Raw genomic sequence first — 27,876 nt, 5'->3', positions numbered from 1 at the left:
GTGGCTCCAAACAATGTGTGGTATTTGAGATGGAACATTTAAATCTGAGGTGACTAGTAAAGCTGTAAAAAATAAATTAGGAAAATGTTGGAGACAATATTCAAAGGTAAAATATAGAAACACAAGTACACGTAAAGTACCTTCGCGTGGAAGACTGGAGTAAATAACCTGCTTCCTCTGCACCACTGCTCCGTGGTATCTCTTTTTCTTTTTATGAGCTGCACCAAAATTAATGAACTGATTATGAAACTGCGACACCACGTGGACATGCATGAAAGCCCGTAAACAAAATGCATGTTTACGTCACATTTCCACCCTAAACAAAAATCCTCGCTGCTTCTTGCTTATCCGCCTCCTGTGAAACACTTTAAAAATATGTCGTTGGACATAAGTGCACAGATTTAAACAATATCGGTTTCACGAGCAGTCATTCTTTTTGCACAAAGCAAACCAGCACGCACGAGCGCTGCGTGCACGAGCGATGCATGCACTCCACTGCGCATGCGCATGCCGTCGCGTATACATTATGATATATATTATAATATTATATTATATTATCCATGCAAACTCGTATGTATGGTCAGGGTTCACCGATTGTAGAAATGGAGGAAGAAAATATATATATATATATATAAATCACACGAACGAGTCGGACCACTGTGCACGAGCGCTGCGCGTACCCTTTTGTGTAAACATAATTATATATATTATTATATGATATTATCATCCATGAAAACTCTTATATATGGTGAGAGTTTTCTAATTATAGAAATGGAGGGAAAATAATTATTATATATATGTAGAAATCACACAGACGAGTCGGACCACTGTGCACGAGCACTGCGCATGCCCTCTCGCGCATAAATTATTATATATATTATAATATTATATTATATTATCTTCCATGCAAACTCGTATGTATGGGCAGGGTTCACCGATTATAGAAATGGAGGGGAAAAAAATAAATATATAAATATATAGAAATCACACGGACGAGTCGGACCACTGTGCACGAGCGCTGCGCGTGCCCTCTCGGGCATACATTATTATATATATTATTATATTATCTTCCATGCAAACTCGTCAGGGTTCACCGATTGTAAAAATAAAAAATAAAGATATATATAGATATATATAAATCCCACAAGGACGTCTCGGACCACGTTGTGGGCGGAGCCTGCAGACGCCTGGTTCCTGCAGCTGGGGCGCACGTATGACCGTGTGGTACGGGGGGTTGGGAGGGAGGGGGGGGTGGCGGAGGTGAAGAAATGAGAGAGCAGGCTCCCCTTGTTGAGGAAGTGAAACAACGACAACATTAACGGCGTCTCGACTCGAACACACCCGCCCGCCCGCCGCCGCGTCTCCGCCGCCGCACCGGTCCACCGACCGCGATGCCGCCGCAGCGCGTCGCCGCTCTGCCGCGGCAACAGTCGCTGCTGCTGCCGGCGGTCATCAACCCGTTCGTCCAAGACACCGCGCTCACCACGGCGGCGATCATAAAAGTGAGTATGGCGACCCCCGGATCTGAGGGCACCGACACATCGAATAGAGTCGTCGCTATTGTCTCACACACACACACACACACACACACACACACACACACACACACACACACACACACACACCCCTCAGACGTGTGAGATTACACACACACACGGGCTGCCTTTGTAACCAGGGCCTGTAATCTTCTCCAAGGAGGCTTTGACCAAATCTGCTTGTGAAGCACAAACAATGAGAGTGTGTGTGTGTGTATGTATATGTGTGTGTGTGTGTGTGTGTGTGTTTATGTGTATGTGTGTATGTGTGTGTGTGTGCCCCCCCCTCCATGCAGTGTGTCCTCCTGGGCATCTTCCTGGTCCCGATCCGCGCCGTCCTCTTGTCCCTGGTCCTGATGGTGACGTGGCCGGTGGCCGTGATCATAACCCTCAACCAGCCGCTGAAGGGCACCGTGGAGCCGATGACGGGCTGGAGACGGTAACTCGGAGGCATAAAGTCCACATTATTATTATTGTTATTATTATTATTATTATTATAAGTAGTCGTAGTACCACCACCACACACCTCACGCCCTCCAGGTCATCATACGTTGTGTCCTTGTTTACGAACATGCATAATATTACATATTTTTCCACTCGGTGGCTCAAGTTAATTGAGCTTTTTGCCAAATTCACGCAAAGTTACTTATTCACTCGGTGTTAGTGACACACTGAGACTCTGTTCTGCACTTCCTCTTCCACCCCTCAGCCTCATGCAGATGTTTTGTGTACGCAAAGCAGCGACTCCTCTGCAAACGCGCGACGCATTCCCTTTTATTACACTCTAACTTCCCTTTATTACCTGCAAACAAACAAGGGGCCTCAGATACTAAAGCCGGCCGAGCTATTCCACGCATACACACGGGTATTGTCTGCGATGCATTTCCTGGGGTCTGGACAGGGTTCATACGGTCATGGAAAACTTGAAAACAGTCCTGGAATTTGAAAATGGTTATTTACAGCCCTGGAAAAGTCGTTGGAAAAAAAATTAAATCCCAAAAGTTTTGAAAAAGTCATGGAAATGTGTTATATTAATATGTTAATTTACACAGTTTGAAAAATATACATTTTTATAAATGTTTATTCTTTCATTCAAACTATTGTCTCTCATGTATTTGTGTCATTTAAGGTTATACTCGTGTTTACACCGAGACTTCACATCATGTTTGGTCATGGAAATGTAGTTTATAGTCTTGGAAAGGTCATAGAAAGGTCATGGAAATCATTGGTCAACATTCAATTCAGTTTATTTGTACAGCCCATTTTCACAAATTTCAAATGTGTCTCAGAGTGCTTTAAAATCTGTACACATAGACATCCCTGACCTTTGACCTTTGACCTCACATCGGATCAGGAACAACTCCCAAACAACCCTTCAGGGTAAAAGGTCAGAACCCTTGAGGAGAGAACAGAGGAGGATCCCTCTCCAGGATGGACAGGTGTCATAGATGTCATGTGACCAGAAGGAATCATTACACACACATTAAAACACAGCAACAGCACAATGAATACGACAGAGTGGATGAAGAGTTGGTAGTCGGCATATTCCACGGTCTGAACCCTGTCTGTATATTCTCAAACATAATCGAGTGTGACTCCTTGTAGAGCGTGCAGCGGCCCGCGTGGAGATGCTCGCGGCGCTGGAGCTCGGCGGCCCTCTGTTTCTCAAGAGAGGGAAAGAGAGTCGTGGCTATCGGTGGTCTGATCTAATGCACTTTGTGTGTCCGCACAGCGTGACCTCGTTGTACTCTGCGTGTCATCATGCACACACACACGCGTGTGTAGCGGCGGTTGTGTTGCAGTGCGAGGGTGCGGCCTGCGGCACGGCTAACGTCCTCGTGATCTGAGGCAACACCTTCTCTTTAAACGATCATGACCAAACATGGAGAAAGGAGAAGCTTGTGTCCCGCTCGCCGACTTATTGCTCAAAGCGAGGCTTAGGTGTTGCACGGGGCGGGCGGGGTTACATAACTGAAGCTTTGGGGGGGGGGGGGGCATAAGATTACAAACTAGTGAAATCTTTATTAATGTGACGCTCAGTTTGATCTGAACTCGTCTCTGAGGGGAATCCTGCGGTTGCAGATTTAAGTTTGTTGATATCTGAGCCGCAACAACCAGTTGATGGTTTAAGATCATAATAACGCTCCAATATATATATGTATACATATATATACATATATATATATAGCTTTACTAGACACTCAAGGTGTTGATGCTTTGTGTTTGCTCTCGACTATGTGTGTGTGTGTATCTGTGTGTCCTGCGTGTGTCTCATATGTGTGTTTATTTGTGTGTCCTGCGTGGTCCTGCAGATGTTTTTGTGTATGTGTGTCCCCTGTGTGCGTGTGTGTGTTTGTCCTGTCTGTGTGTGTGTGTGTGTGTGTGTGTGTGTGTGTGTGTGTCTACGGTGAAAGCAGCTTTAAATAGAGGTTTTCACTCTTGACAAATGAAAGTCCTCATAATATATATAATATAATACTCATGAATCTCTCTCCTCCGTCTCCCTCGTCTCTCCAGAGACTTTGAGGAAGGAACTCTGTGATTGTAAAATTTTAAAATGTTGTCACTTCCTGTTTCTGAAACACTCCTGAGTCACATGACCCTGAGTCACATGACCCTGAGTCACATGACCCGATGGCGAGGATCAGAGATACGTTGTAGCGATCTCCGCGTTGCCTCCCCTCCTCTGACGGCGAGCCGCGGTGCCTTCAGGTTCCTGTGCCGCAGCGTGATTGCGGCGCTGGGCCGGGCCTACTTCTTCTGCATGGGCTTCCGCGTGGTGGTGAAGGGGCAGCAGGTGAGCAGCGGCGAGGCGCCCGTCATCGTCGTGGCGCCGCACTCCACCTTCTTCGACGGCATCGTGTGCATCGTGGCCGGCCTGCCCTCCATCGTGTCGCGCGTCGAGAACCTGGCCATGCCCATCTTCGGCCGTGAGATACTCGCCGTGTGTGTGTGTGTGTGTGTGTGTCCTGTCTGTGTCTTTGTGTCCTGTGTGTCTGTGGGGGTGGGGGTGTCTTCATACCTGCAAACTTTCACCGTTTTGAACTCAAAATAGGTCATCCACGTAAATCGTGGAGATCCGAAGAGTTTTTGTTTTTGGGGGGGTCACCTGGCCCGCTGCCGTTGAGATTGCAGTGAGACGCGGAGAAAAGTGTGAAGTGGTGCTCTTCGCAATAAAACATCTTTGATGGGGCGTGTCGCGTCTCGGCCAATCGGACAACAACAAAAAAGTCCCCTGCCCCCCCCCCATTGTCACCTTTTTCACCCCTCATGAGTTTGCAGTTATGTGTCTTATGTGTATGTGTGTGTGTGTATGTCCTGTCTGTTTGTGTGTGTGTGTCCCCTGTGTGTGTCTGTGTGTGTATGTCCTGTCTGTCTGTTTGTGTGTGTGTGTCCCCTGTGTGTGTGTGTGTCTGTGTGTGTATGTGTCTGTGTGTGTGTATCCTGTCTGTCTGTTTGTGTGTGTATCCTGCGTGTGTCTGTCTTTGTTTGTGTGTGTCTGTGTGTGTGTCCTGTATGTGTCTGTGTGTGTGTGTCCTTCATGTTTATGTGTGTGTCTGTGTGTCCCGTGTGTGTGTGTGTGTTTGTGTGTCCTTCATGTTTATGTGTGTCTGTGTGTGTCCCGTGTGTGTGTGTGTGTGTGTGTGTTGTGTGTCCTTCATGTTTATGTGTGTGTCTTTGTGTCCCCTGTGTGTGTGTCCCGTGTGTGTGTGTGTGTGTGTGTGTTTGTGTGTCCTTCATGTTTATGTGTGTGTGTGTTTGTGTGTCCTTCATGTTTATGTGTGTGTCTGTGTGTCCCGTGTGTGTGTGTTTGTGTGTCCTTCATGTTTATGTGTGTGTCTGTGTGTCCCGTGTGTGTGTTTGTGTGTCCTTCATGTTTATGTGTGTGTCTGTGTGTGTGTGTGTGTTTGTGTGTCCTTCATGTTTATGTGTGTGTCTTTGTGTCCCCTGTGTGTGTGTCCCGTGTGTGTGTGTGTTTGTCCTTCATGTTTATGTGTGTGTCTTTGTGTCCCCTGTGTGTGTGTCCCCTGTGTGTGTGTCCCGTGTGTGTGTGTTTGTGTGTCCTTCATGTTTATGTGTGTGTGTGTGTGTTTGTGTGTCCTTCATGTTTATGTGTGTGTCTGTGTGTCCCGTGTGTGTGTTTGTGTGTCCTTCATGTTTATGTGTGTGTTTGTGTGTCCTTCATGTTTATGTGTGTGTCTGTGTGTCCCGTGTGTGTGTTTGTGTGTCCTTCATGTTTATGTGTGTGTCTGTGTGTCCCGTGTGTGTGTTTGTGTGTCCTTCATGTTTATGGGTGTGTGTTGTTTGTGTCCTTCATGTTTATGGGTGTGTCTGTGTGTCCCGTGTGTGTGTTTGTGTGTCCTTCATGTTTATGGGTGTGTCTGTGTGTCCCCTGTATGTGTCTGTGTGTGTGTGTTTGTGTGTCCTTCATGTTTATGTGTGTGTCTGTGTGTCCCGTGTGTGTGTTTGTGTGTCCTTCATGTTTATGGGTGTGTCTGTGTGTCCCCTGTGTGTGTGTCCCCTGTATGTGTCTGTGTGTGTGTGTTTGTGTGTCCTTCATGTTAATGTGTGTGTCTGTGTGTCCCCTGTGTGTGTTTGTGTGTCCTTCATGTTTATGGGTGTGTCTGTGTGTCCCGTGTGTGTGTCCCCTGTATGTGTCTGTGTGTGTGTGTTTGTGTGTCCTTCATGTTAATGGGTGTGTCTGTGTGTCCCGTGTGTGTGTTTGTGTGTCCTTCATGTTTACGGGTGTGTCTGTGTGTCCCCTGTGTGTGTGTCCCATGTGTGTGTGTGTCCTGTGTGTCTTCATTGGTTGATGACTCATCTTGTTTTTATGAACATGAAGTTCATCTCTACTCGCTGCCGGCTGTGGAGACAGACGTCTGTTTATAGAGCATGTTCAGTTCTATGTTCATTCATCCTGGTTCTTGTGGTTCTTGTGGTTCCTCTGTTGCAGGCTTCGTGCGCTGCCTTCAGCCAGTTCTGGTCTCCAGAAAGGACCCGGACTCCAGGAAGAACACCATCCAGGAGATCCACAGCAGAGCCAAGTCCGGAGGCCTCTGGCCACAGGTCGGTCCCGACCAAGGTTCCCCTCACATCAAAGGTTCCCCTCCCAGCGAAGGTTCCCCTCACATCAAAGGTTCCCCTCATAGCGAAGGTTCCCCTCATATCAAAGGTTCCCCTCCCAGTGAAGGTTCCACTCACAACGAAGGTTCCCCTCATAGCGAAGGTTCCCCTTACAGCGAATGTTCCCCTCAGAGTGAAGGTTCCCCTCACAGCGAAGGTTCCCCTCATAGTGAAGGTTCCCCTCACAGCGAAGGTTCCCCTCATAGCGAAGGTTTCCCTCAAAGCGAAGGTTCCCCTCATAGTGAAGGTTCCCCTCACAGCGAAGGTTCCCCTCATAGTGAAGGTTCCCCTCACAGCGAAGGTTCCCCTCACAGCGAAGGTTCCCCTCAAAGTGAAGGTTCCCCTCACAGCGAAGGTTCCCCTCATAGTGAAGGTTCCCCTCACAGCGAAGGTTCCCCTCATATCGAAGGTTCCCCTCACAGCGAAGGTTCCCCTCATAGTGAAGGTTCCCCTCATAGCGAAGGCTCCCCTCACATGGAAGGTTCCCCTCACAGCGAAGGCTCCCCTCACATGGAAGGTTCCCCTCATAGCGAAGGCTCCCCTCACATGGAAGGTTCCCCTCATAGTGAAGGTTCCCCTCACAGCGAAGGTTCCCCTCATATCAAAGGTTCCCCTCACAGTGAAGGTTCCCCTCACAGTGAAGGTTCCCCTCACAGCGAAGGCTCCCCTCACATGGAAGGTTCCCCTCACAGCGAAGGCTCCCCTCGCATGGAAGGTTCCCCTCATAGCGAAGGTTCCCCTCATATCAAAGGTTGGAAGGTTCCCCTCACATCGAAGGTTCCCTGTAAAACTGTGTTACCTCCACCTGCTGCTGTCATGACATCATCGTCTCCGTCCTCGTGGCTCTCACAGTACCGGTTGCTTCTGTTTCCTCAGCTTCTCATATTCCCAGAGGGAACCTGTACGAACCGCTCGTGTCTCATCACTTTCAAACAAGGTGAGCGATTAAAATAAAACATGAATGGAATGTGCCGGTAGATGTGGAAAAAAATATTCAGAAAAAAGATTCCATCTGTTACTCAACCTACGGGAAGCATTTCAGTTAATATACTGACAGGTAATATAGTTAAGAAGTGAAGAGTTCAACATGTGTCCCGTTTAACTTAAATGTAGTCACCTGAGTTAACACCTGAGTTAACACCTGGTTAACCAATAGGAAGAGCACCTGACTGACCCCCCCCCACCCTCCACCTCTAGGTGCTTTTATTCCCGGGGTCCCGGTGCAGCCTGTGGTGATGAGATACCCCAACAAACTGGTGATTATGATTTCATATGCTTATCCTCTTGAGAGCATCTCGACCGCACCTGAGGGTTGTGTATCGCAGGTCGAGTGTTGGGTGAAGTGCGTCTTGTTGTGTTACTCTACGTGTCACGGTGTGTGTCACGGTGTTGATCATTGTGTCTTGTTGTGTTACTCTACGTGTCACGGTGTTGATCATTGCGTCTTGTTGTGTTACTCTACGTGTCACGGTGTTGATCATTGCGTCTTGTTGTGTTACTCTATGTGTCACGGTGTTGATCATTGCGTCTTGTTGTGTTACTCTATGTGTCACGGTGTTGATCATTGCGTCTTGTTGTATTACTCTACGTGTCACGGTGTGTGTGACGGTGTTGATTGTCAGTTCTTCAGCGGCTCTGTGTTTATGTCCTCTTGTCTTCCAGGATACGGTGTCGTGGACCTGGCAGGGCTTCAGCTCGTAAGTTTGCTTCGTCGTTCAGCTTCTCGCCAGAAACGTGCAACTCCATCGTCCTGTTGGCACCAACCGCCCCGGAGAATATAACGTTGCCCCTGATGTCACGAGGAGAGGCGCAACAAACGCCCCCAGAATGTCCTCTAATAATTATGATAATTTAATTAACTTGTAAAAAACATCGTAGCCTATATGACCCGATACAGACTCTATTAGACTACTGCCTAATAGTCTTATTACTCCATAATAATAATAATCGTCTTATTATTATTGCCTACTAGTCTTATTATTGCCTAATAGTTTTATTATTGTCTAATAGTGTTATTATTGCCTCATAGTTTTATTATTGTCTAATAGTGTTATTATTGCCTCATAGTTTTATTATTGTCTAATAGTTTTATTATTGCCTAATAGTCTTATTATTGTCTAATATTCTTATTATTGCCTAATAGTCTTATTTACATCTTTATGACAGTTGCTCATATCCTGTCAGCCTAAATAAGTATATTTATTTATTATTATATATTATTCTTGAACAAATGTTAAATGTTGTATCACAAGTTTCAAAAAGTTCCCCGCATTTCTTTTTAAATGCCCCTGGATTTTAGTCAGTGGGGCAAAAATTGCCCCCCAAAAAATATGTGGATGTCCTCCACTGGTTTTTACCGTGGAATCAACACACGGGTGTGCGTGTGTGTCCTTCTGGTTGTGTGTGCAGGACGACGCTGCTGCTCCTCACGCTGTGCCAGCTGTACACCACAGTGGAGATTGAGGTAACGTTCACAATATGTTACAGCTAAAACATAAATGGATATATATTTTAATATAATGTATACAGCTAAAACAAATGTATATATATTTTATTTTAATTGATTTAAAACAGCTTGAAAGACATTATGATCACCATTCCTTCAAGACATTTTCAGAAAAATGTCCTGTGCTTTAATTTTGAAGGTTTCAAATTAAATGGATTTGTTTTTATTTTAGAGAAATGTTTGTGTGTAAAATATTTCTACACTCAAATAAACAATAATTAAAATGCAAAGAGTTATTTCACATTATGGTCGGCAGTAGTTTATAAGATAAGATAAAATAAGATACGATAAGATAATACTTTATTGTTCCCTCAGTGGGGAAATTGAAGGATTACAGCAGCAGGTGCTCATAGAGAGCAGAAAGAAATGTAAAAAACAGTAAGAAAAATACAATAGCAATATTAAATATACAGAATAATACAGAATTACATTACATTACATGTCATTTAGCTGACGCCTTTATCCAAAGCGACTTACAATCCTGTTACATTCATACACTGTAGATGCAACTACAGGGAGCAATTCAGGGTTAAGTGTCTTGCTCAAGGACACATCGACTAGGGCGGGGATTGAACCTCCAACCCCCTGATTGAAAGACAGACCTGCTAACCACTGACCCATAGTCGCCACAGAATAAAAGTAGTATATGCACGGTGATGATTAAGTATATATATATATATATATATATAGCTTGTTTCAGTTACAACCGGCCCTTTAAGAGGGAGCCGTGATGCTGATGGGGTTAAAGTAAAGAGAGCTCAGTGGGACGTCTTCGTTCAGAGCTTTCTCCAACATTATCCACGCGTTTCCGGAATTCTGGGATTTGGATTCCATGCAAAGAATTCCGAGTCCACGTGACGTCTTTGTGTGTTTTGTTTTTGTTGTTGAAGTTCCTGCCGACGCACTTCCCCACGGAGGAGGAGAAGAAGAGCCCTCCTCTGTTTGCCTCCAGAGTGAGAGAGACCATGGCCCAGTGAGTGATAAATAGCCCGGAATGTGCATCTCAGAGTTCGTGTAAGGAGTCGGTGGTGGAGTGCATTCTGGGTAATACGATGGCCGAGATTTATATTCAAAAGACAGTTCTGCTTCCTTACTGGTGCTTGAAAAACGACTATCAGGGTTCGTACGGTCACGGAAAACCTGGAAAAGTCATGAAATATTTGTAATGGTTAATTTCCAGGACTGGAAAAGTCATGGAATATTTTTAATAGTTAATTTCCAAGCCTTGAAAAGTCATGGTATTTTTACAATGGTTAATTTCCAGACCTGGAAAAGTCATTGCATTTCAAAATGGTTAATTTCTAGGCCTCGAAAATACATGGAATTTTTTTAATGGTTAATTTCCAGGTCTGGCAACAACAAAAAATCCAAAAAGTTTTGTAAAAGTTATGTACATGTTATATTCACATGTTTCTGTACACGGTGTGTAGTGTGTGTGCTTTGGAACTCTCATTGTTAGTTTAAAATATCCAACATGTTCACTTTCTCATCTAAACACTTGAGATTTCACAACATGTTTAGTCCTGGAAATTTGGTTTTAAAGTCCTTGAAATCCATTGGATGGGTCCCCGTGTGTGGTGACCGATCCAATGGAGTGTAAGGATTTTGTTTATTGTGTTCTGAGCTGCTCGTTTGAACTGCTTCCAGGACTTTGGGCGTTCCCGTGACCGACCACACGTACGAGGACTGCCGCCTCATGATCTCGGCCGGCGAGCTCACGCTGCCCATGGAGGCCGGCCTGGTGGAGTTCACCAAGATCAGCCGCAAGCTCAAGTAAGACTCACTGGAGCGCACACACACACACAAGATGTGATGTAACATGATGAGTATGCCCCCCCCCCCCCCCCAGTCTGAAGTGGGACCACGTGAAGAAGGAGCTGGAGGGCTTCGCCGCCATGGCGCGGTCCTGTGATGGCGGCCGCATCACCGTCCACGAGTTCGCCCGATTCCTGAAGCTGCCGGTGAACCCGGCGCTCGAGGAGCTGTTCGCCTTGTTTGATAGGGTGAGAGATACACACACACACACACACACACACACACACACTCTCACACACACATACACATATACACACACACACACACGCATATACACACACACACAGATACAATTCAATTCAGTTTATTTGTAGAGCCCAATTTCACAAATTACAAATTTGTCTCGGAGTGCTTTACAATCTGTACACATAGACATCCCTGCCCCAAAACCTCACATCGGACCAGGAAAAACTCCCAAATAACCCTTCAGGGGGAAAAAAGGTAAGAAACCTTCAGGAGAGCAACAGAGGAGGATCCTCTCCAGGATGGACAGATGCAATAGATGTCATGTGACCAGAAGGACAGATTTAGAGTTAAATACATTCAATGAATATGACAGAGTGTATGAATAGTTCATAGTAGGCATATTCCACGATGGAGACCTCCACGGTCCATCAGGCAGATGGCGGTGGGGAGGAGGAGTGGGCGGAGTCTCAACAGTGGGCGGAGTCTCAACAGGACAGTGGCGTAGTCAGGAGCAGGAATTCCACGACCCAGACCTCGATGATCCATCAGCAGATAGGATCTATGCCGTCTCATAGGGTCCGATGACCCCATGAGACGTGAAGTCAAAAGGACTTCCGGGGAGAAAGCAGAGTTAGTAACGTGTGATTGAGAGATGAACATTCATCCATAAGGAGAGAAAAGAGGAGAGAGGTACTCAGTGCATCCTAAACGTCCCCCGGCAGCTATAAGCCTATAGCAGCATATCAAGGGGCTGGACCAGGTGAACCTGATTCAGCCCTAACTATAAGCTCTGTCAAAGAGGAAGGTCTTCAGTCTACTCTTAAACGAGGTGACTGTGTCTGCCTCCTGGACTGAAGGTGAAGCTGGTTCCATAAAAGAGGAGCTTGATAACTAAAGGCTCTGGCTCCCATTCTACTTTTTAAGACTCTAGGAACTACAAGTAGTCCCGCATTTAGTGAGCGCAGCTCTCTAGTGGGGCAATATGATACGACAAGCTCCTTGAGATATGATGGTGCATCACCAATCAAGGCTTTGTACGTTAAGAGAAGAATTTTAAAAGTGATTCTTGATTTTACTGGGAGCCAGTGCAGAGCAGCTAGTGCAGGAGTGATGTGATCTCTTTTCTTAGTTTTAGTGAGAACACGAGCTGCAGCATTCTGGATCAACTGGAGGGACCTAAGAGACTTATAGAGTAGCCTGATCATAAGGAGTTGCAGTAATCCAGTGTACACACAGACACACATACATACACACAGACACACACACATACACAAATATACACACACACATACACAGATATACACACACATACACAGATATACACACACACATACACAGATATAAACACACACATATACACACACATACATATACACACACATGTACATACACACACACCCACACATACAGATACATACACACACACATACACAGATACACACACATACTCACACAGATACAGACACATACACACACATACATATATACATACACACACACAGATATACACACACATAACCTCCCCCACAATGAAGCTTACATACGACATTCCCTTTGATCCTTCTCAGTCAAACTGACACATTCTGGGAATAAAGCAACGGATGACATCATCGTGCAGCGATGCTGATGTTGCGTAATGCGTCGCCGCATGATGTCGTGTGATGAGGTCATGATTCACACAGAGGCCAAACTCCTCCCCTCAGAGTCTCCTCGTCCACTTCAACCAGGATTCTTCTTTCCTCAGAAATACGATGACCTCGTCGTTTTCCAGGAACAGAGAATAGGAATGTAAAGATATTAATATGACGCTCTTAAACTTGTGCATTACCCTTTATTTGTCTCCCTGCAGGACGGAGACGGCACCATCGACTTCCGGGAGTACGTCATCGGGGTGACCATCCTGTGCCGGCCGGCCAACACGGAGGACGTGCTGCGCCTGGCGTTCCAGGTACTGAGACCGATTCAGGGATTCCAGGTTGTTCCAGACGCATCGGGATTATTGTGGAAGGCTCAAATCCTCAGATTATAATGTTGCACATTTTCAAAGATAGTTAAAGTAATATTTCACATATTGATAAGAGGTGAGGTGGAGTTGGGTTGTTTATGTGTGTGTGTTAGTGTGTATGTGTGTACCTTTGCGTGTCAGTGTGTGTGTGTTTGTATCTATGTGTGATGTGTGTATATGTGTGTGTGTATTTGTCTTATTTATATATATATTATATGTACATATATATATATCCGTGTGTAGGGGACTCTGTTGGGAGCACATATATACAGGACTGTCTCAGAAAATTAGAATATTGTGATAAAGTTCTTTATTTTCTGTAATGCAATTAAAAAAACAAAAATGTCATACATTCTGGATTCATTACAAATCAACTGAAATATTGCAAGCCTTTTATTCTTTTAATATTGCTGATTATGGCTTACAGCTTAAGAAAACTCTAAAATCCTATCTCATAAAATTTTAATATTTCCTCAGACCAAGTAAAAAAAGATTTATAACAGCTGAGTGTTTGTCAAGGCTCAGGAAACCCTTGCAGGTGTTTTGAGTTAATTAGACAATTCAAGTGATTTGTTTAATACCCTACTAGTATACTTTTTCATGATATTCTAATATTTAGAGATAGGATATTTGAGTTTTCTTAAGCTGTAAGCCATAATCAGCAATAAATCAGAATAAAAGGCTTGCAATATTTCAGTTGATTTGTAATGAATCCAGAATGCATGACATTTTTGTTTTTTTAATTGCATTACAGAAAATAAAGAACTTCATCACAATATTCTAATTTTCTGAGACAGTCCTGTATATTATATGTTTATATATATTATATTTATTTTTATATATATATATTATATGTTTATCATATGTTTATATATTATATGTTTATATATATTCTATATATTATATGTTTATAATATGTATATATATATTATGTTTATATATATATTATATATATTATATGTTTATAATATATGTATATTATATATATATTTATGTTTATAATATGTATATATTAGGGCTGTGAAACGATTAAAATTTTTAATCGGGTTAATCACAGGTTTTTGTGGATTAATCATGATTAATCACATATTACCGATATTCTCGGTATATTTTGTGAGAACATAGAGATTTATGACAAAAGACGGATATATACATTTATACATTCTTCTATACAATGGTGCTGCAACTCAGCAGTTATTTAGCAGTTTTCTTCCATATGGAACATTAATACATCTTCATCCTAAACAGAATGTTTAACCCTCCTGTTACCTTTCGGGTCAATTTGACCCCATTCAATGTTTAATGTTGGTGTTCTTTGGGGTCAATTTGACCCCAGGCTGTTTTTCACTGTGTCAAACTTATAAGAAATATCAACTTTTTTATATTTTTAAAGGGCTATTTAGGTAGTCAACAAACAAACATAAAGTACCTCACACTTAAACTTGGGAAACAATATTAATTCTAATAATTTTCTGGAGGTTTTAATTGCTGGGGTCAAATTGACCCCGAGGGTAAAATATGTTAGTAAATGTAAAGGTAACAGGAGGGTTAACCTCTTCCACTCCACTGAGGACGCCGGCGTCCTTAAGCCCCGCCCCTTCCCTTTAAACGGCTTGCTCACGCAGACCACGTCAATAAACATGGGCATGTTTGGTATCCCAGCATTCAACATATCCTCATCTTTGCAAAGAACATATACATTTTCTTTTATTTCGTAATAATTTTTCACAAGAGGAGCCCTAACACACAATGTCTAAAGTCGCGATCAATGCAGCAAGTCGGGTCTTGCAACATTTCGACGGAGAAAACGTACAGAATACACTTTCTAAGTAGATGTATTAGCGGAGGTATTAGCGGAAGTACTAGCGGAAGTTAGCAAAGAGCTAGCGGAATCAGAAAAGGTAAAAAGTTTTTTTTTTAAACTTTTTTTTTGGTGCGCTGTGTCTTCCCTGACAGTAACGTGTTGAAGCCAGGAGACCGCGCTGTCTTTGCCGGGCCATGAACACGGTGATTTGCTCCGTTTTTGTTTGACTACATTTTATGAGGAACAGTTAGGAGGGTGCTCGTGACTTTTCATGCGCGAAGACCGGCATCTGAACTCTGCGGCAACCGCGATCGACATATTGAGCACCCCTGCATTAAAACATTGGTGCAAGTGACTTTTTTTCGTCCCGATGTGCGCACACGCCGGCATCCGAGCTCTGCGGCACGCGAGACGGGGATCGGAGTCGTGTTAACGTGACACTAGAGACAGAATGACACGCTGCTGGAGAGACGACCAACAACAGACGGATTGGAAGCTCATTCTGCGCATGCGTTAAAAAAAATAACGAAGTTAAACCTGTAATTTAATTAACTGAGTTAACGCGTTATTTTTCACAGCACTAGTATATATATATATTTATGTTTATATATATATGTATATATATATATTATATGTTTATAATATATGTATATATATATTATATGTTTATAATATATATATATGTATATATATATTATATGTTTATATATATATTTATGTTTATATATATATATAATATATCTGTCTCTCTCTCTTGTTTGTCACGCAGCTGTTTGACACCGACGGTGACGAGAGGATCACCCGGGAGGAGTTCACCGCTCTGCTGCGCTCGGCGCTCGGCGTGTCCAACCTCAACATGGCGAAGCTCTTCAAGGAGGTCGACGCCGACGGCTCCGGCTTCATCAGCTTCGGTCCGTGGACTCACACGGGAATATAAATACAAAGCATATACAACTGCATATTTAGCATTTTTGTCCTCTTTTTTTTCTCCCTTTCAGCCGAATTCCACGACTTCGCCATGATCCACCCGGAGTACGCCAAGCTCTTCTCCACCTACCTGGAGCTGCAGAGGTACCAGGCCATCCAGGAGGCGGATCCGGGGGATCTGGAGTTAACCGGATCGCCCGAACAACGGGAAGACAGCGTCTCCGACAAAAAAGACGACTGAGCCCGAGAATGACTGAACTCTGAGAGACACCACTGTAGAGCAGGAGAACAAGCATATTTTTATATATATTTACATATATATTTATATATATATTTATATATATATAGTTTTTAGGGTGCTTCGTTGTACAATTTTAATGCCTTTTATTGAGATTTTAAAAATTCAAAAAAGTCGCTGCACAATAAATGTCATATTGCAGACTTTTAAATTCTTAACATGTTGTGTGTGTTTTGGTTATGTGCACAAAATAATAATAATAATTTAAAAGTTAGTCATACGGTGGAAATATGTCAAAAGTCACATGGGCTCTGTGTTTTAATGGGGTCCCCCCTATCACGCATATATAGCTCTCATTAGCTTAAAATCAGCCGCTGACATGTTGAGAGCCATGTGGAGTCAATCCGTCATCGCAGATATGCTCTGGATTTTTAATTGAGAGCTTTTTAACTTTTTAGAAGCCCCGCCCATCTTGAGAGGTTTAAAGTTAGTCCCCCTTAACACACACATATAGATCTCACTAGTTTAAAATTAGCCGCTGACATGTTGAGAGCCATGTGGAGTCAATCAGTCATCACAGATATGCTCTGGATTTTTAAATTAAGCGCCTTTTAACTTTAGAAGTCCCGCCCATCTTTCGAGGTTTAAAGTTAGCGACGGCGTTTAAACATTTTTTTTAATTATCCTAAACTCAAGCCACGTTGGCCATTTTGTTTTTGACTTGTATCCTGAGCCAGATGAACGTAGCGCTCTGTGTACCTTCTCCTTTTGTCTCTGGTCTTCTGTTTAAAAAAAAGTAAAAAGCCAAATCAACACCTTTTTAAAAAGAAAAATACAAGCAAAGAGTTCACATGTGTTGCAGTATAATTAGTTTACAGTAAGCTTCGTTAAAATCTCTCCAATCCGGAAAAAAAAAAAACTCCACAGATGTTCACACATTCTTCTGCATTCCCCTTTTTTATTTCGGTGCTCAGGGACTCAGACCGTGTTCTACGGCTGTATAATTAGCCGGAGGTTTGCTTTGCATGTGTTTCTATTTGCATTTCCACTGAAGACTGTTAGTTGCTGAGGCAGCAGCAGCTTTAACTCCACTAAAGCAAATAATCCACCGGTGGAAATAGGGCAATTTGTGAGCAAAGAGGCGACGGTGCTCCTCCACAACATCTCACATCCCAGCGGGGTGCGTGCTCACGGTAACTAGCCACACTTGTTATTTTTTATTTAGCAAGGCCATTTCCAATTATGTGCTTTTTTTTCTTCTTTTCTTCTCTATTTTTGTTAACACTGCAAAGTTTGCTTTTTAATAAACAATAAAACAAGAGTACAATTTTAATCTTGCCTGAATTTGTATATTTACCACTGAGGGAACTAATGACTTCTGCATATTTGTTCTTTTAATGAAGCAATAAAGGGGCGATGGAGATGTGTCTGTTGTTCCATAAACCGCCACCAGGAGGCAGTAGGTACCTACAGTTATTCCATTGTGTGTGTTCGCTGTTCTTATGCTTTAAGTATTTTGAAAGCATATTCGGTATTTTAAATTAATGATAGAGATATTCAACAATTTTTTAAGTTCAAATTATATATATTGGTAAGGAAAAATGCAACAAAATATTATTTTATATATATTTATGTATATATATATATATACTTTAATACTATGTCTATATATAGTAAAGTGTGATGAGATAATTATTATTTTATATATTTATATATATATATACTTATGTATATATATACTTTAATACTATGTCTATATATAGTAAAGTGATGAGATAATTATTATTTTATATATATGTATATATATATACTTAAATACTATGTCTATATCTAGTAAAGTGTGATGAGATAATTATTTTATATATATCTACATTTATTTGTATATACATATATATATTTATATATATATATAGTATTAAATTGTGATGAGATAATTATTGTTATATATATTTATATATATATATACTTTAGTACTAAATACTATGTATCTATACATATATAGTAAAGTGTGATGAGATAATTATTTTATATATACATTTATTTATATAGACATATATATATATATAAACTTTAATACTATATACTATGTATACAGGACTGTCTCAGAAAATTAGAATATTGTGATGAAGTTCTTTATTTTCTGTAATGCAATTAAATAAACAAAAATGTCATGCATTCTGGATTCATTACAAATCAACTGAAATATTGCAAGCCTTTTATTCTGATTTATTGCTGATTATGGTTTACAGCTTAAGAAAACTCAAATATCCTATCTCTAAATATTAGAATATCATGAAAAAGTATACTAGTAGGGTATTAAACAAATCACTTGAATTGTCTAATTAACTCGAAACACCTGCAAGGGTTTCCTGAGCCTTGACAAACACTCAGCTGTTATAAATCTTTTTTTTTACTTGGTCTGAGGAAATATTAAAATTTTATGAGATAGGATTTTAGAGTTTTCTTAAGCTGTAAGCCATAATCAGCAATATTAAAAGAATAAAAGGCTTGCAATATTTCAGTTGATTTGTAATGAATCCAGAATGCATGACATTTTTGGTTTTTTAATTGCATTACAGAAAATAAAGAACTTTATCACAATATTCTAATTTTCTGAGACAGTCCTGTATATATATAGTAAAGTGTGATGAGATCATTATTATTTAGTATCTACAATTATTTGTATATATATATATACAGGACTGTCTCAGAAAATTAGAATATTGTGATGAAGTTCTTTATTTTCTGCAATGCAATTAAAAAAACAAAAATGTCATGCATTCTGGATTCATTACAAATCAACTGAAATATTGCAAGCCTTTTATTCTTTTAATATTGCTGATTATGGCTTACAGCTTAAGAAAACTCTAAAATCCTATCTCATAAAATTTTAATATTTCCTCAGACCAAGTAAAAAAAAAGATTTATAACAGCTGAGTGTTTGTCAAGGCTCAGGAAACCCTTGCAGGTGTTTCGAGTTAATTAGACAATTCAAGTGATTTGTTTAATACCCTACTAGTATACTTTTTCATGATATTCTAATATTTAGAGATAGGATATTTGAGTTTTCTTAAGCTGTAAGCCATAATCAGCAATATTAAAAGAATAAAAGGCTTGCAATATTTCAGTTGATTTGTAATGAATCCAGAATGCATGACATTTTTGTTTTTTTAATTGCATTGCAGAAAATAAAGAACTTCATCACAATATTCTAATTTTCTGAGACAGTCCTGTATATACACACACATAAACTCAATAGCAATGCCCAGAGGTTTTATTTATTTATTATCCAATGTTCCAGATTAAAGTGTAAATACTAATCAGTTAAATCTGTTCCCTTGTCAGGCTTTGGTTCATTAGATAAGGTTTATTGTTTTACAATGTTTTGCGTGCTGATTAAGATGAATTGATATTTTTCACTTTTCTGAAAAGCAAATGACTAAAAGTAGCTCAACATCACAGTTCGGTGTGTTATAAAAGTGATAATAATGTATACAACAATAGAACATGTAGGTACACTATGATCTACTATGAGTGACCAGCAATGATCAAGTGACTTTATCATGTGTTATTGTTATAGAACATTATGAATATGTCCGAGTCTATACAACTAAAATCCTATATAAGCAGATTATTTAGCATTTTAATGTTTATAATGGATCACAGACCAGAATTAAGAGTGTTACCTCTACTACGCCATGGCCCTGCTGAGACTCCACCCACTGCTGAGACTCCGCCCACTCCTCCTCTCTACCTCCATCTGATGGATCGTGGAGGTCTGGATGGTGGAATATGCCGACTACCAACTCTTCATCCACTCTGTCATATTCATTGTGTTGTTCCTGTGTTTTAATTAGTGTGTAATGATTCCTTCTGGTCACATGACATCTATGACACCTGTCCATCCTGGAGAGGGATCCTCCTCTGTTCTCTCCTCAAGGGTTCTGACCTTTTTTTCCCCATGAAGGGTTATTTGGCAGTTGTTCCTGATCCGATGTGAGGTCAAAGGTCAGGGATGTCTATGTGTACAGATTGTAAAGCACTCCGAGACACATTTGTAATTTGTGAAAACGGGCTCTACAAATAAACTGAATTGAATTGAATTACCTTGTTAGTCTATTTAAAAAATGACTCCAAAAGCCAAACCTATATTAATATATATATATATATATATATATATATATATATATATATATATATATATATATATATATATATATATAATATATATATATATATTAGGGCTGTCAGCGTTAACGTGTTAATCTATGCGATTAATTTGGCCGCGTTAACGCACTAAAATATTTTAACGCAATTAACGCAACTTTGTTTACTTCCGGTGTCGTTGAAGTTGTTGCACTCCTCTGAGTGTCAAGCCGCGGCAGTCCGCCTCCTTCCTCCCGTCTGCTCCTCCATATTCACAGAGAAGCAGAGGGCGACGTGTCGGTGACGCGGGGCGGAAGGTGAAGGGGATTTTTTTCTTTTCTCCGCCCCGATGCGCCGCGAACACGCCGGCATGGAGCTCTGCGGCGAGACGGAGAGAGAAGAGTGACCGACACGTGGAGACAGAATGACATGCTGCTGTAGAGACGACCAACAACAGACGTTTAGTTTAATAAAAGAACAAAGACCTCTTTAAGGAAAGAACCGTACATTACTTCTGCTGGAGACGACCAACAACAGACGTTTAGTTTAATACAAGAACAAAGACGTCTTTAAGAAAATAACCGTACATTACTTCTGCTGTAATCTGGCGTGATAGAGAACATGACAGGGGGGTGGGGCCTCACCCTGATAGAATGGTGGGGAAACACTGGGATGTGTCACATGCAAAAGCCTTTAAAAGGTGAATTTACATGTTTTTGTTAAATCGAGAAAATGAGCCCAGACTCCAGAGTGTTAACATTACATATTTGTCAGTTTACCAAGGCCACTGGTTCTGCTGCTGTTCAATGTTAAAGATGACAGGACCAATGGGGTCTCTAATACACCTTTTCTTACTAATCTGAATGTTTCACTGAAGAAACAATTTATCATCCACAATATTAAATACCTCACTGACACTTTATAGGTAGGAGCCTCTTTGAAAACACAGCTCTGTGTGAAGTTTTGTCTTTAAAAAAGAATACAATTAAACAAGTGTCTAAAATACACGCCGTCTGGAGGGATTACTCGTTCATTTAGAAGATTTAGTCTTTCGAAGAAAAAAAACCTTTTAATCGCGATTAATCGCGATTAATTAATCGCAATTTCAAAATGTGCGATTAATTAGTTAATTTTTTTTAATCGATTGACAGCCCTAATATATATATATAACGTCTGCTTCTCACGATGAGCTGCACGTGTTGCTCTTTTTGATTTGTCGGTATGTTTTCGAGTTTAAATTGGCTGAGCGGATTATTTGAAGAGTTTGATCCGGGTGAATTAAGAAGATATGGGAGACTTTATCTAATCTCGTACCGAGTGGCGTCTTCATAATCCCGATGAGTGCTGAGCTCAGGCTGGAGGATCCTCGTTCCCGCGGTGCATGCTGGTCTTTCTTCATGTTCTGGTCCTGATGAAGAGCGGCGTGCATCCAGAAGTGCTCGTAAAAATAAAAATCCACCTCTGATCCAGGTGCTTTGTTACTGGATCTGTCTCAGAGTGCTTCCTCCATGGAGACACACACACACACACACACACACACACACACACACACACACACACATGGACCCGACGCTCCGTCTGAGGAGTTTTCACGAGCTTCTGTTATCTGGTGGAGACCAAAGAACATGTTTATATTGTAAAGGCTCTCTGGTCAAAGTGTTGACATGCACACACACACACACACACACACATATGCACGGACACACACACGTATGTACAGACACACACATGCACAGATACACACAGACACACACACACACATACATATGCACGGACACACACACGTATGTACAGACACACACACACACACATGCACAGACACACACACAGACACACATATGCACGGACACACACACGTATGTACAGACACACACATGCACAGATACACACAGACACACACACACACATACATATGCACGGACACACACACATATGTACAGACACACACACACACAGACACACACACACATGCACACATGAATACACACACACGTGCACACAGACAGACACACAGACTCACACACACACACACATGCACAGACACACACACGTACAGGACTGTCTCAGAAAATTAGAATATTGTGATAAAGTTCTTTATTTTCTGTAATGCAATTAAAAAAACAAAAATGTCATGCATTCTGGATTCATTACAAATCAACTGAAATATTGCAAGCCTTTTATTTTTTTTTATATTGCTGATTATGGTTTACAGCTTAAGAAAACTCTAAAATCCTATCTCATAAAATTGTAATATTTCCTCAGACCAAGTTAAAAAAAAGATTTATAACAGCTGAGTGTTTGTCAAGGCTCAGGAAACCCTTGCAGGTGTTTCGAGTTAATTAGACAATTCAAGTGATTTGTTTAATACCCTACTAGTATACTTTTTCATGATATTCTAATATTTAGAGATAGGATATTTGAGTTTTCTTAAGCTGTAAGCCATAATCAGCAATATTAAAAGAATAAAAGGCTTGCAATATTTCAGTTGATTTGTAATGAATCCAGAATGCATGACATTTTTGTTTTTTAAATTGCATTACAGAAAATAAAGAACTTCATCACAATATTCTAATTTTCTGAGACAGTCCTGTATGTACAGACACACACACACACACATGCACAGATACACACAGACACAGACACACACACGTATGTACAGACACACACACACACATGCACAGATACACACAGACACACACACATGCACAGACACACACACAGACACACACATGCACACGTGCACACACACGTGCACACACACGTGCACACAGACAGACATGCACGCACGCACAGACAGACACACAGACTCACACACACGCGCACACACAGACGGACGAGCACGCACACGCGTATGCAAGCTCACGCACACACATGTACACATGCACACACACAGACACATACATACACACATACACACGCACACACCTCCTACACACAGTTGTGACATGTTGATCTTCCTGATATTCTCCCAAAGTAATTCTTCTTCTTATAAACGATGTAAAGCATTTCATCCCTGAGAGTTCTTTAAATATATATCATGAGATCATTAGACTAATTTGACATGTGACACGTCTCCTCCCATTGGTGGGCTTATAGTCACGCAACACGTCAATCAAATATAAATGTCATAATTATATAATGTATATATTGTTCCAGATGAATGCCAACGGTCTGGGAAATGTACGGAGCGGTTCATCTGTGAGGAGGCCACACACACACACACACACACACACACACACTGTAATGAATGATGGCGAGCGGCCGCTTCATTACGAGCCGCCGGTCGACGCCCGGTGATGACCAGCCGTGATTTCCGACGACAAATTTGGTTTTAACCTTTTCAAACGTACAGAGGCTCATTTCATTTGAGGCACGATGGATGAGACGGCGCTGCAATCAATTAAGTGACACATCGTGGCCTCACTCCTTCTTCCCTAGACCCACAGCTCCTCTCTCCTAAGCCCCCCCCCCCCTGTCACAGTAGATTGTGAGAGATGTGTGTCTGTAATGAGATTTAGTCTCATCAGGACCAGTGTGAGAGAGCAGCCTCCGTTTCCACAAGCTGGACACCGGCCTCATATGGAGGTAGGTGGGGGGGGGGGGGGGGGCTCACTGGTCCAGGCTGGAAGGGAAAGGTCAGAACCCGACAGGCCTCGCAGTCTAGCAGATGTGACAGTACATTGACCCAGGTCGCCCCGGCTTCCTTTAGGCCAAATGAGGGAGAGACCAAGTCAGCTACTTAATTCAAATCTTCTTTTTTCAGCTATTCCATCCTTTATACATGTATTTAAGCATTTATCTATTTATTCTTGTATTAATTAATTAATTAATACATTTTTTAAGCTTTTATTTATTTATTCCTGTATTTATATATTTATTTATACATTTATTTAAGCATACAATTATTGATTTATTCTTGTATTTATTGATTTACTTATACATTTATTTAAGCATTTATTAATTTATTCCTGTATTTATATATTTATTTAAGCATGGATTTATTTATTCTTGTATTTATTTATACATTTATTTAAGCATTCATCTATTTATTCTTGTATTTATTTATTCATTTATTTCTACATTTATGTCAGCATTTATTTATTTATTCCTGTCTTTATATATTTATTTATTCATAATTTAAGCATTTATGTATTTATTCATGTATTTATATATTTATGTATACATTTATCTAAGCATTTATTCATTCTTGTATTTATACATTTATTTAAGCATTTATTTCTTTATTATTGTATTTATTTATTTATAAATGTATTTATTTATTTATTCCTGTATTTATTTAAGCATATATTTATTCATACTTAAGACATTTTAAGTCCTCCATATCACACAGCGTAAATAGAGCATGTAAAGAAGCTCTATGTTTAAACACTCTTTAGTCGAAATAGAAACCAATTAAAAAAGATTAGTCACTTTTAATTTAAGCATTTATTTATTTATTATTGTATTTATTCATGTATTCATGCATGTATCTATTCATTTATTTATTCATGTATTTATTTAAGCATTTATGTATTCATGTATTTATTTAAGAATTTATTTATTTCTGTATTTATTCATACATTTATTTAAGCATTTATTTATGTATTCCTGTATTCATTTATTTATTTATTCATACATTTATTTAAGCATTTATTTATTTCTGTATTTATTCATGCGTTTATTTATTTATTTCACTCTTTAGTCTTAATAGAAACCAATTAAAAAAGGTTAGTCACTTTTAATTGGATTTAACGAATACTTCTTTTTTTTACAGCAGCATGTTTTACTGTGTGTGTGTGTGTTTGTGTGTGTGTGTGTTTGTGTGTGTGTGTGAAAGTTATCATTGTTAACATGGTTTAAACTAGTTCTGAGTCCTGTATTCTTCATTGTTTTAACCTGCCGTCTTAAACGTCACACCTGTCCCCAAATACGGACCTTCAGTAAAAAAAAAGAAAATTGAAAATTGGTGACACTTTTATTTTGTATTTTAGTGACTTAGTGAAATTAAGGACTTTTTATTAAAAAATGTGATTTTGATGAGATGATTTGAGGAGCGTTCCAAAAAAAGGGAAGTCATGATGTTCTCTTATGTAACGTCTGTTCCTGCGTGTAGCAACAGGAGAGCCGGGCGTGTATCCACAGTGACCCCCCCCCCCCTTCTTTGCACAGTGGGTCATCAGGAGGGGGCTTATGGGTAATAACACACTTTAAAACCATCGGGAGGAAACATCACGCACTTCAAGGGATTGAGGTTCCTCTGAATATGAACAATGCAACGTGAGAAATGCCTTTGTGAAGATGGTCCCACCGCACGCACACACACACACACACACACACACACACACGCATACACATACACACACACGCACGGGCACACTCACACACGCACATACACACACTCGCACACAAACGCACGCACGAACACATACACACACATACACGTACACATATATATATATATAAACATACAGATACACACACACACATACATTCATACACACACATACAGATACACACCCCTACACACACATCTACATGTACACATACACACACATACAGTACACATACACACACACATCTACATGTACACATATACACACACATACACACACATACAGTACACATACACACACACATCTACATGTACACATATACACACATACAGTAAACATATCCACACACACACACACATATCCACACACACACACAAACCATTCCTTAAATGGTTCTTTAAAGAACCGATAAAGGTGTCTCATAGAACCTTCCCAAATAGTTCTAGAAGGCACCAATTATGGTTCCTCAAAGAACCTTTCAAACCAGGGTTCTTTAAGGAACCATTTCCTTAAAGAGTTCTTCAAAGAACCTATAATGGTGCCTAAAATGAAAAAATGGTTCTTCCGTAGTTGATGGTTCTTCATAGAACCACAAAGCCTTTCTAAGAACCATTTCAGAACCATTACTTGTGTGTGTGTGTGTGTGTGTGTGTGTGTGTGTGTACTCTGGTGGTTGAACGTCTCTCAATGTTCCTCCTTTTATTTCAGAAAGTGTTTCTGACAACAACATGTCTTCCACAGCCATTAGATAAGAGAACCTTAGAGATCTTTAGAGAACCTTAGAGATTTCTAGAGATCTTTAGAGAACCTTAGAGATCTTTAGAGAACCTTAGAGATTTCTGGAGCTCTTTAGAGAACCTTAGAGATCTTTAGAGAACCTTAGAGAACTTTAGAGATCTTTAGAGAACCTTAGAGAACTTTAGCGTCTTTCATGCGAGATGTAAGTAAAGTCTAAATCTTTTGCCGACCTTTCTTTCCTTATCTTTTGGAGCGCCCTCAGTCCTCAAGCGTCTCTTTCTGGGGCCTCTCACTGCGGGTTCCCCCTCTTCCAGTCCTTCATTCAGCGGCTGCTTGAAGACGGAAGGGGCGGAGCCTCGTGGAAGATCCTCCTGACACAATGCACAAGGAGACACGATTGTCTTAAAGTGTTTCTGAGGACAACGGCCCCACGTTGTCATGGAAACGGTGTCATGGATTTATTTTGGCGGGTAGGAGTCGGCGGATGAAGCTGAGGAACCGTTCCTCCACCGGCCGGAGAGAGAGAGAGAGAGAGAGGTAGAGGGAGGGAGAGAGAGAGAGAGAGAGAGAGAGAGAGAGACGCTCTCTAGACATCTGATTCACGGTCACTCCTCCACCTGAAGGAAGACCGCATGGAGGGAAGGAGACATGGCAGAGGGTTCCATGTTTTACAGAGAGAGAGAGAGGGAGAGATGGAGAGAGAGGAAGGGAGAGGGGGAGAGAGAGAAGGAGAGGGAAAGAGAGAGAGGGGGGGGGGGGGAGAGAGAGGGAGAGGAAGGGAGAGAGAGGGAGGGAGCGAGAAGCTTAATGACACTACATGTAAACCAGGTTGGTGCAAAGCTAAACAAACTCCTCTCGTGACTCACGACCTGACATCATATATATATGATATATATATATCATATATATCTTGACATCATGTCCTGCTACTTTAAGTCTATGAATTAATACATCTATAAAAATTAAACTAAAACTAAAGAAGTTTTTTTTTTAATGAAGAAGATTTTAGCCCATTGGCCACACACACACACACACACACACATATTTATTCCTACATTTATTTATTGATTTATTGTTGTATTTATTGATTGATTTAAGCATTTATTTATTCCTGTATTTATATATTTATTTAAGCATTTATTCCTGTATTTATATATTTATTTAAACATTTATTTATTCTTGTATTTATTTATACATTTATTTAAGCTTTTATTTATTTATTCCTGAATGTATATATCTATTAATACATTTATTTATTCTTGTATTTATTTATTTATACATTTCTTTAAGCATTAATTTATTTATTCTTGTATTTATTTACTTATTTATACATTTATTTAAGCATTAATTAATTTGTTCTTGTATTTATTTATTTAAGCATTAATTCATTTATTTCTTGTATTTATTTATACATTTATTTAAGCATTTATGTATTAAGTTGAGAACCCAGAGGAGAAGCAGCGATCCGACAGGTTAATGGTTAAATCCAGACAGTCGTACCGCGTCTCGTTTCATTAGC

The 27,876-nt window shown here is 40.5% G+C and overlaps 1 protein-coding gene across 1 annotated transcript; it reads left to right on the top strand.

The window, feature by feature from the left end:
• Window positions 1-1,279: 1,279 nt before the first annotated feature.
• Window positions 1,280-17,473, top strand: lpcat2 (lysophosphatidylcholine acyltransferase 2). The gene is made up of 14 exons (XM_056413454.1): window positions 1,280-1,502; window positions 1,832-1,974; window positions 4,248-4,465; window positions 6,490-6,602; window positions 7,536-7,596; window positions 7,857-7,915; window positions 8,322-8,356; window positions 9,069-9,123; window positions 10,056-10,138; window positions 10,813-10,938; window positions 11,015-11,168; window positions 13,016-13,114; window positions 15,745-15,886; window positions 15,974-17,473. The coding sequence occupies exons 1-14, from the start codon at window positions 1,392-1,394 to the stop codon at window positions 16,141-16,143; spliced, it is 1,569 nt and encodes a 522-aa protein (XP_056269429.1). The 5' UTR covers window positions 1,280-1,391; the 3' UTR covers window positions 16,144-17,473.
• Window positions 17,474-27,876: the final 10,403 nt, after the last annotated feature.

This window comes from Pseudoliparis swirei, chromosome 4 (assembly GCF_029220125.1).
Source record: "Pseudoliparis swirei isolate HS2019 ecotype Mariana Trench chromosome 4, NWPU_hadal_v1, whole genome shotgun sequence".
Lineage (NCBI taxonomy): Eukaryota > Metazoa > Chordata > Actinopteri > Perciformes > Liparidae > Pseudoliparis > Pseudoliparis swirei.
The sequence above is the reverse complement of the archived record's forward strand: the minus strand, read 5'-3'. Positions and strand labels throughout refer to the sequence as shown.

Bases quoted from the DNA above. Each gene is read 5' to 3' on its own strand.
- lpcat2 (XM_056413454.1), top strand. From the start codon at position 1,392: ATGCCGCCGCAGCGCGTCGCCGCTCTGCCGCGGCAACAGTCGCTGCTG. The intron at 7,597-7,856 runs GTGAGCGATTAA...CTCCACCTCTAG, and splicing joins TCTCATCACTTTCAAACAAG to GTGCTTTTATTCCCGGGGTC. The intron at 13,115-15,744 runs GTACTGAGACCG...TTTGTCACGCAG, and splicing joins TGCTGCGCCTGGCGTTCCAG to CTGTTTGACACCGACGGTGA.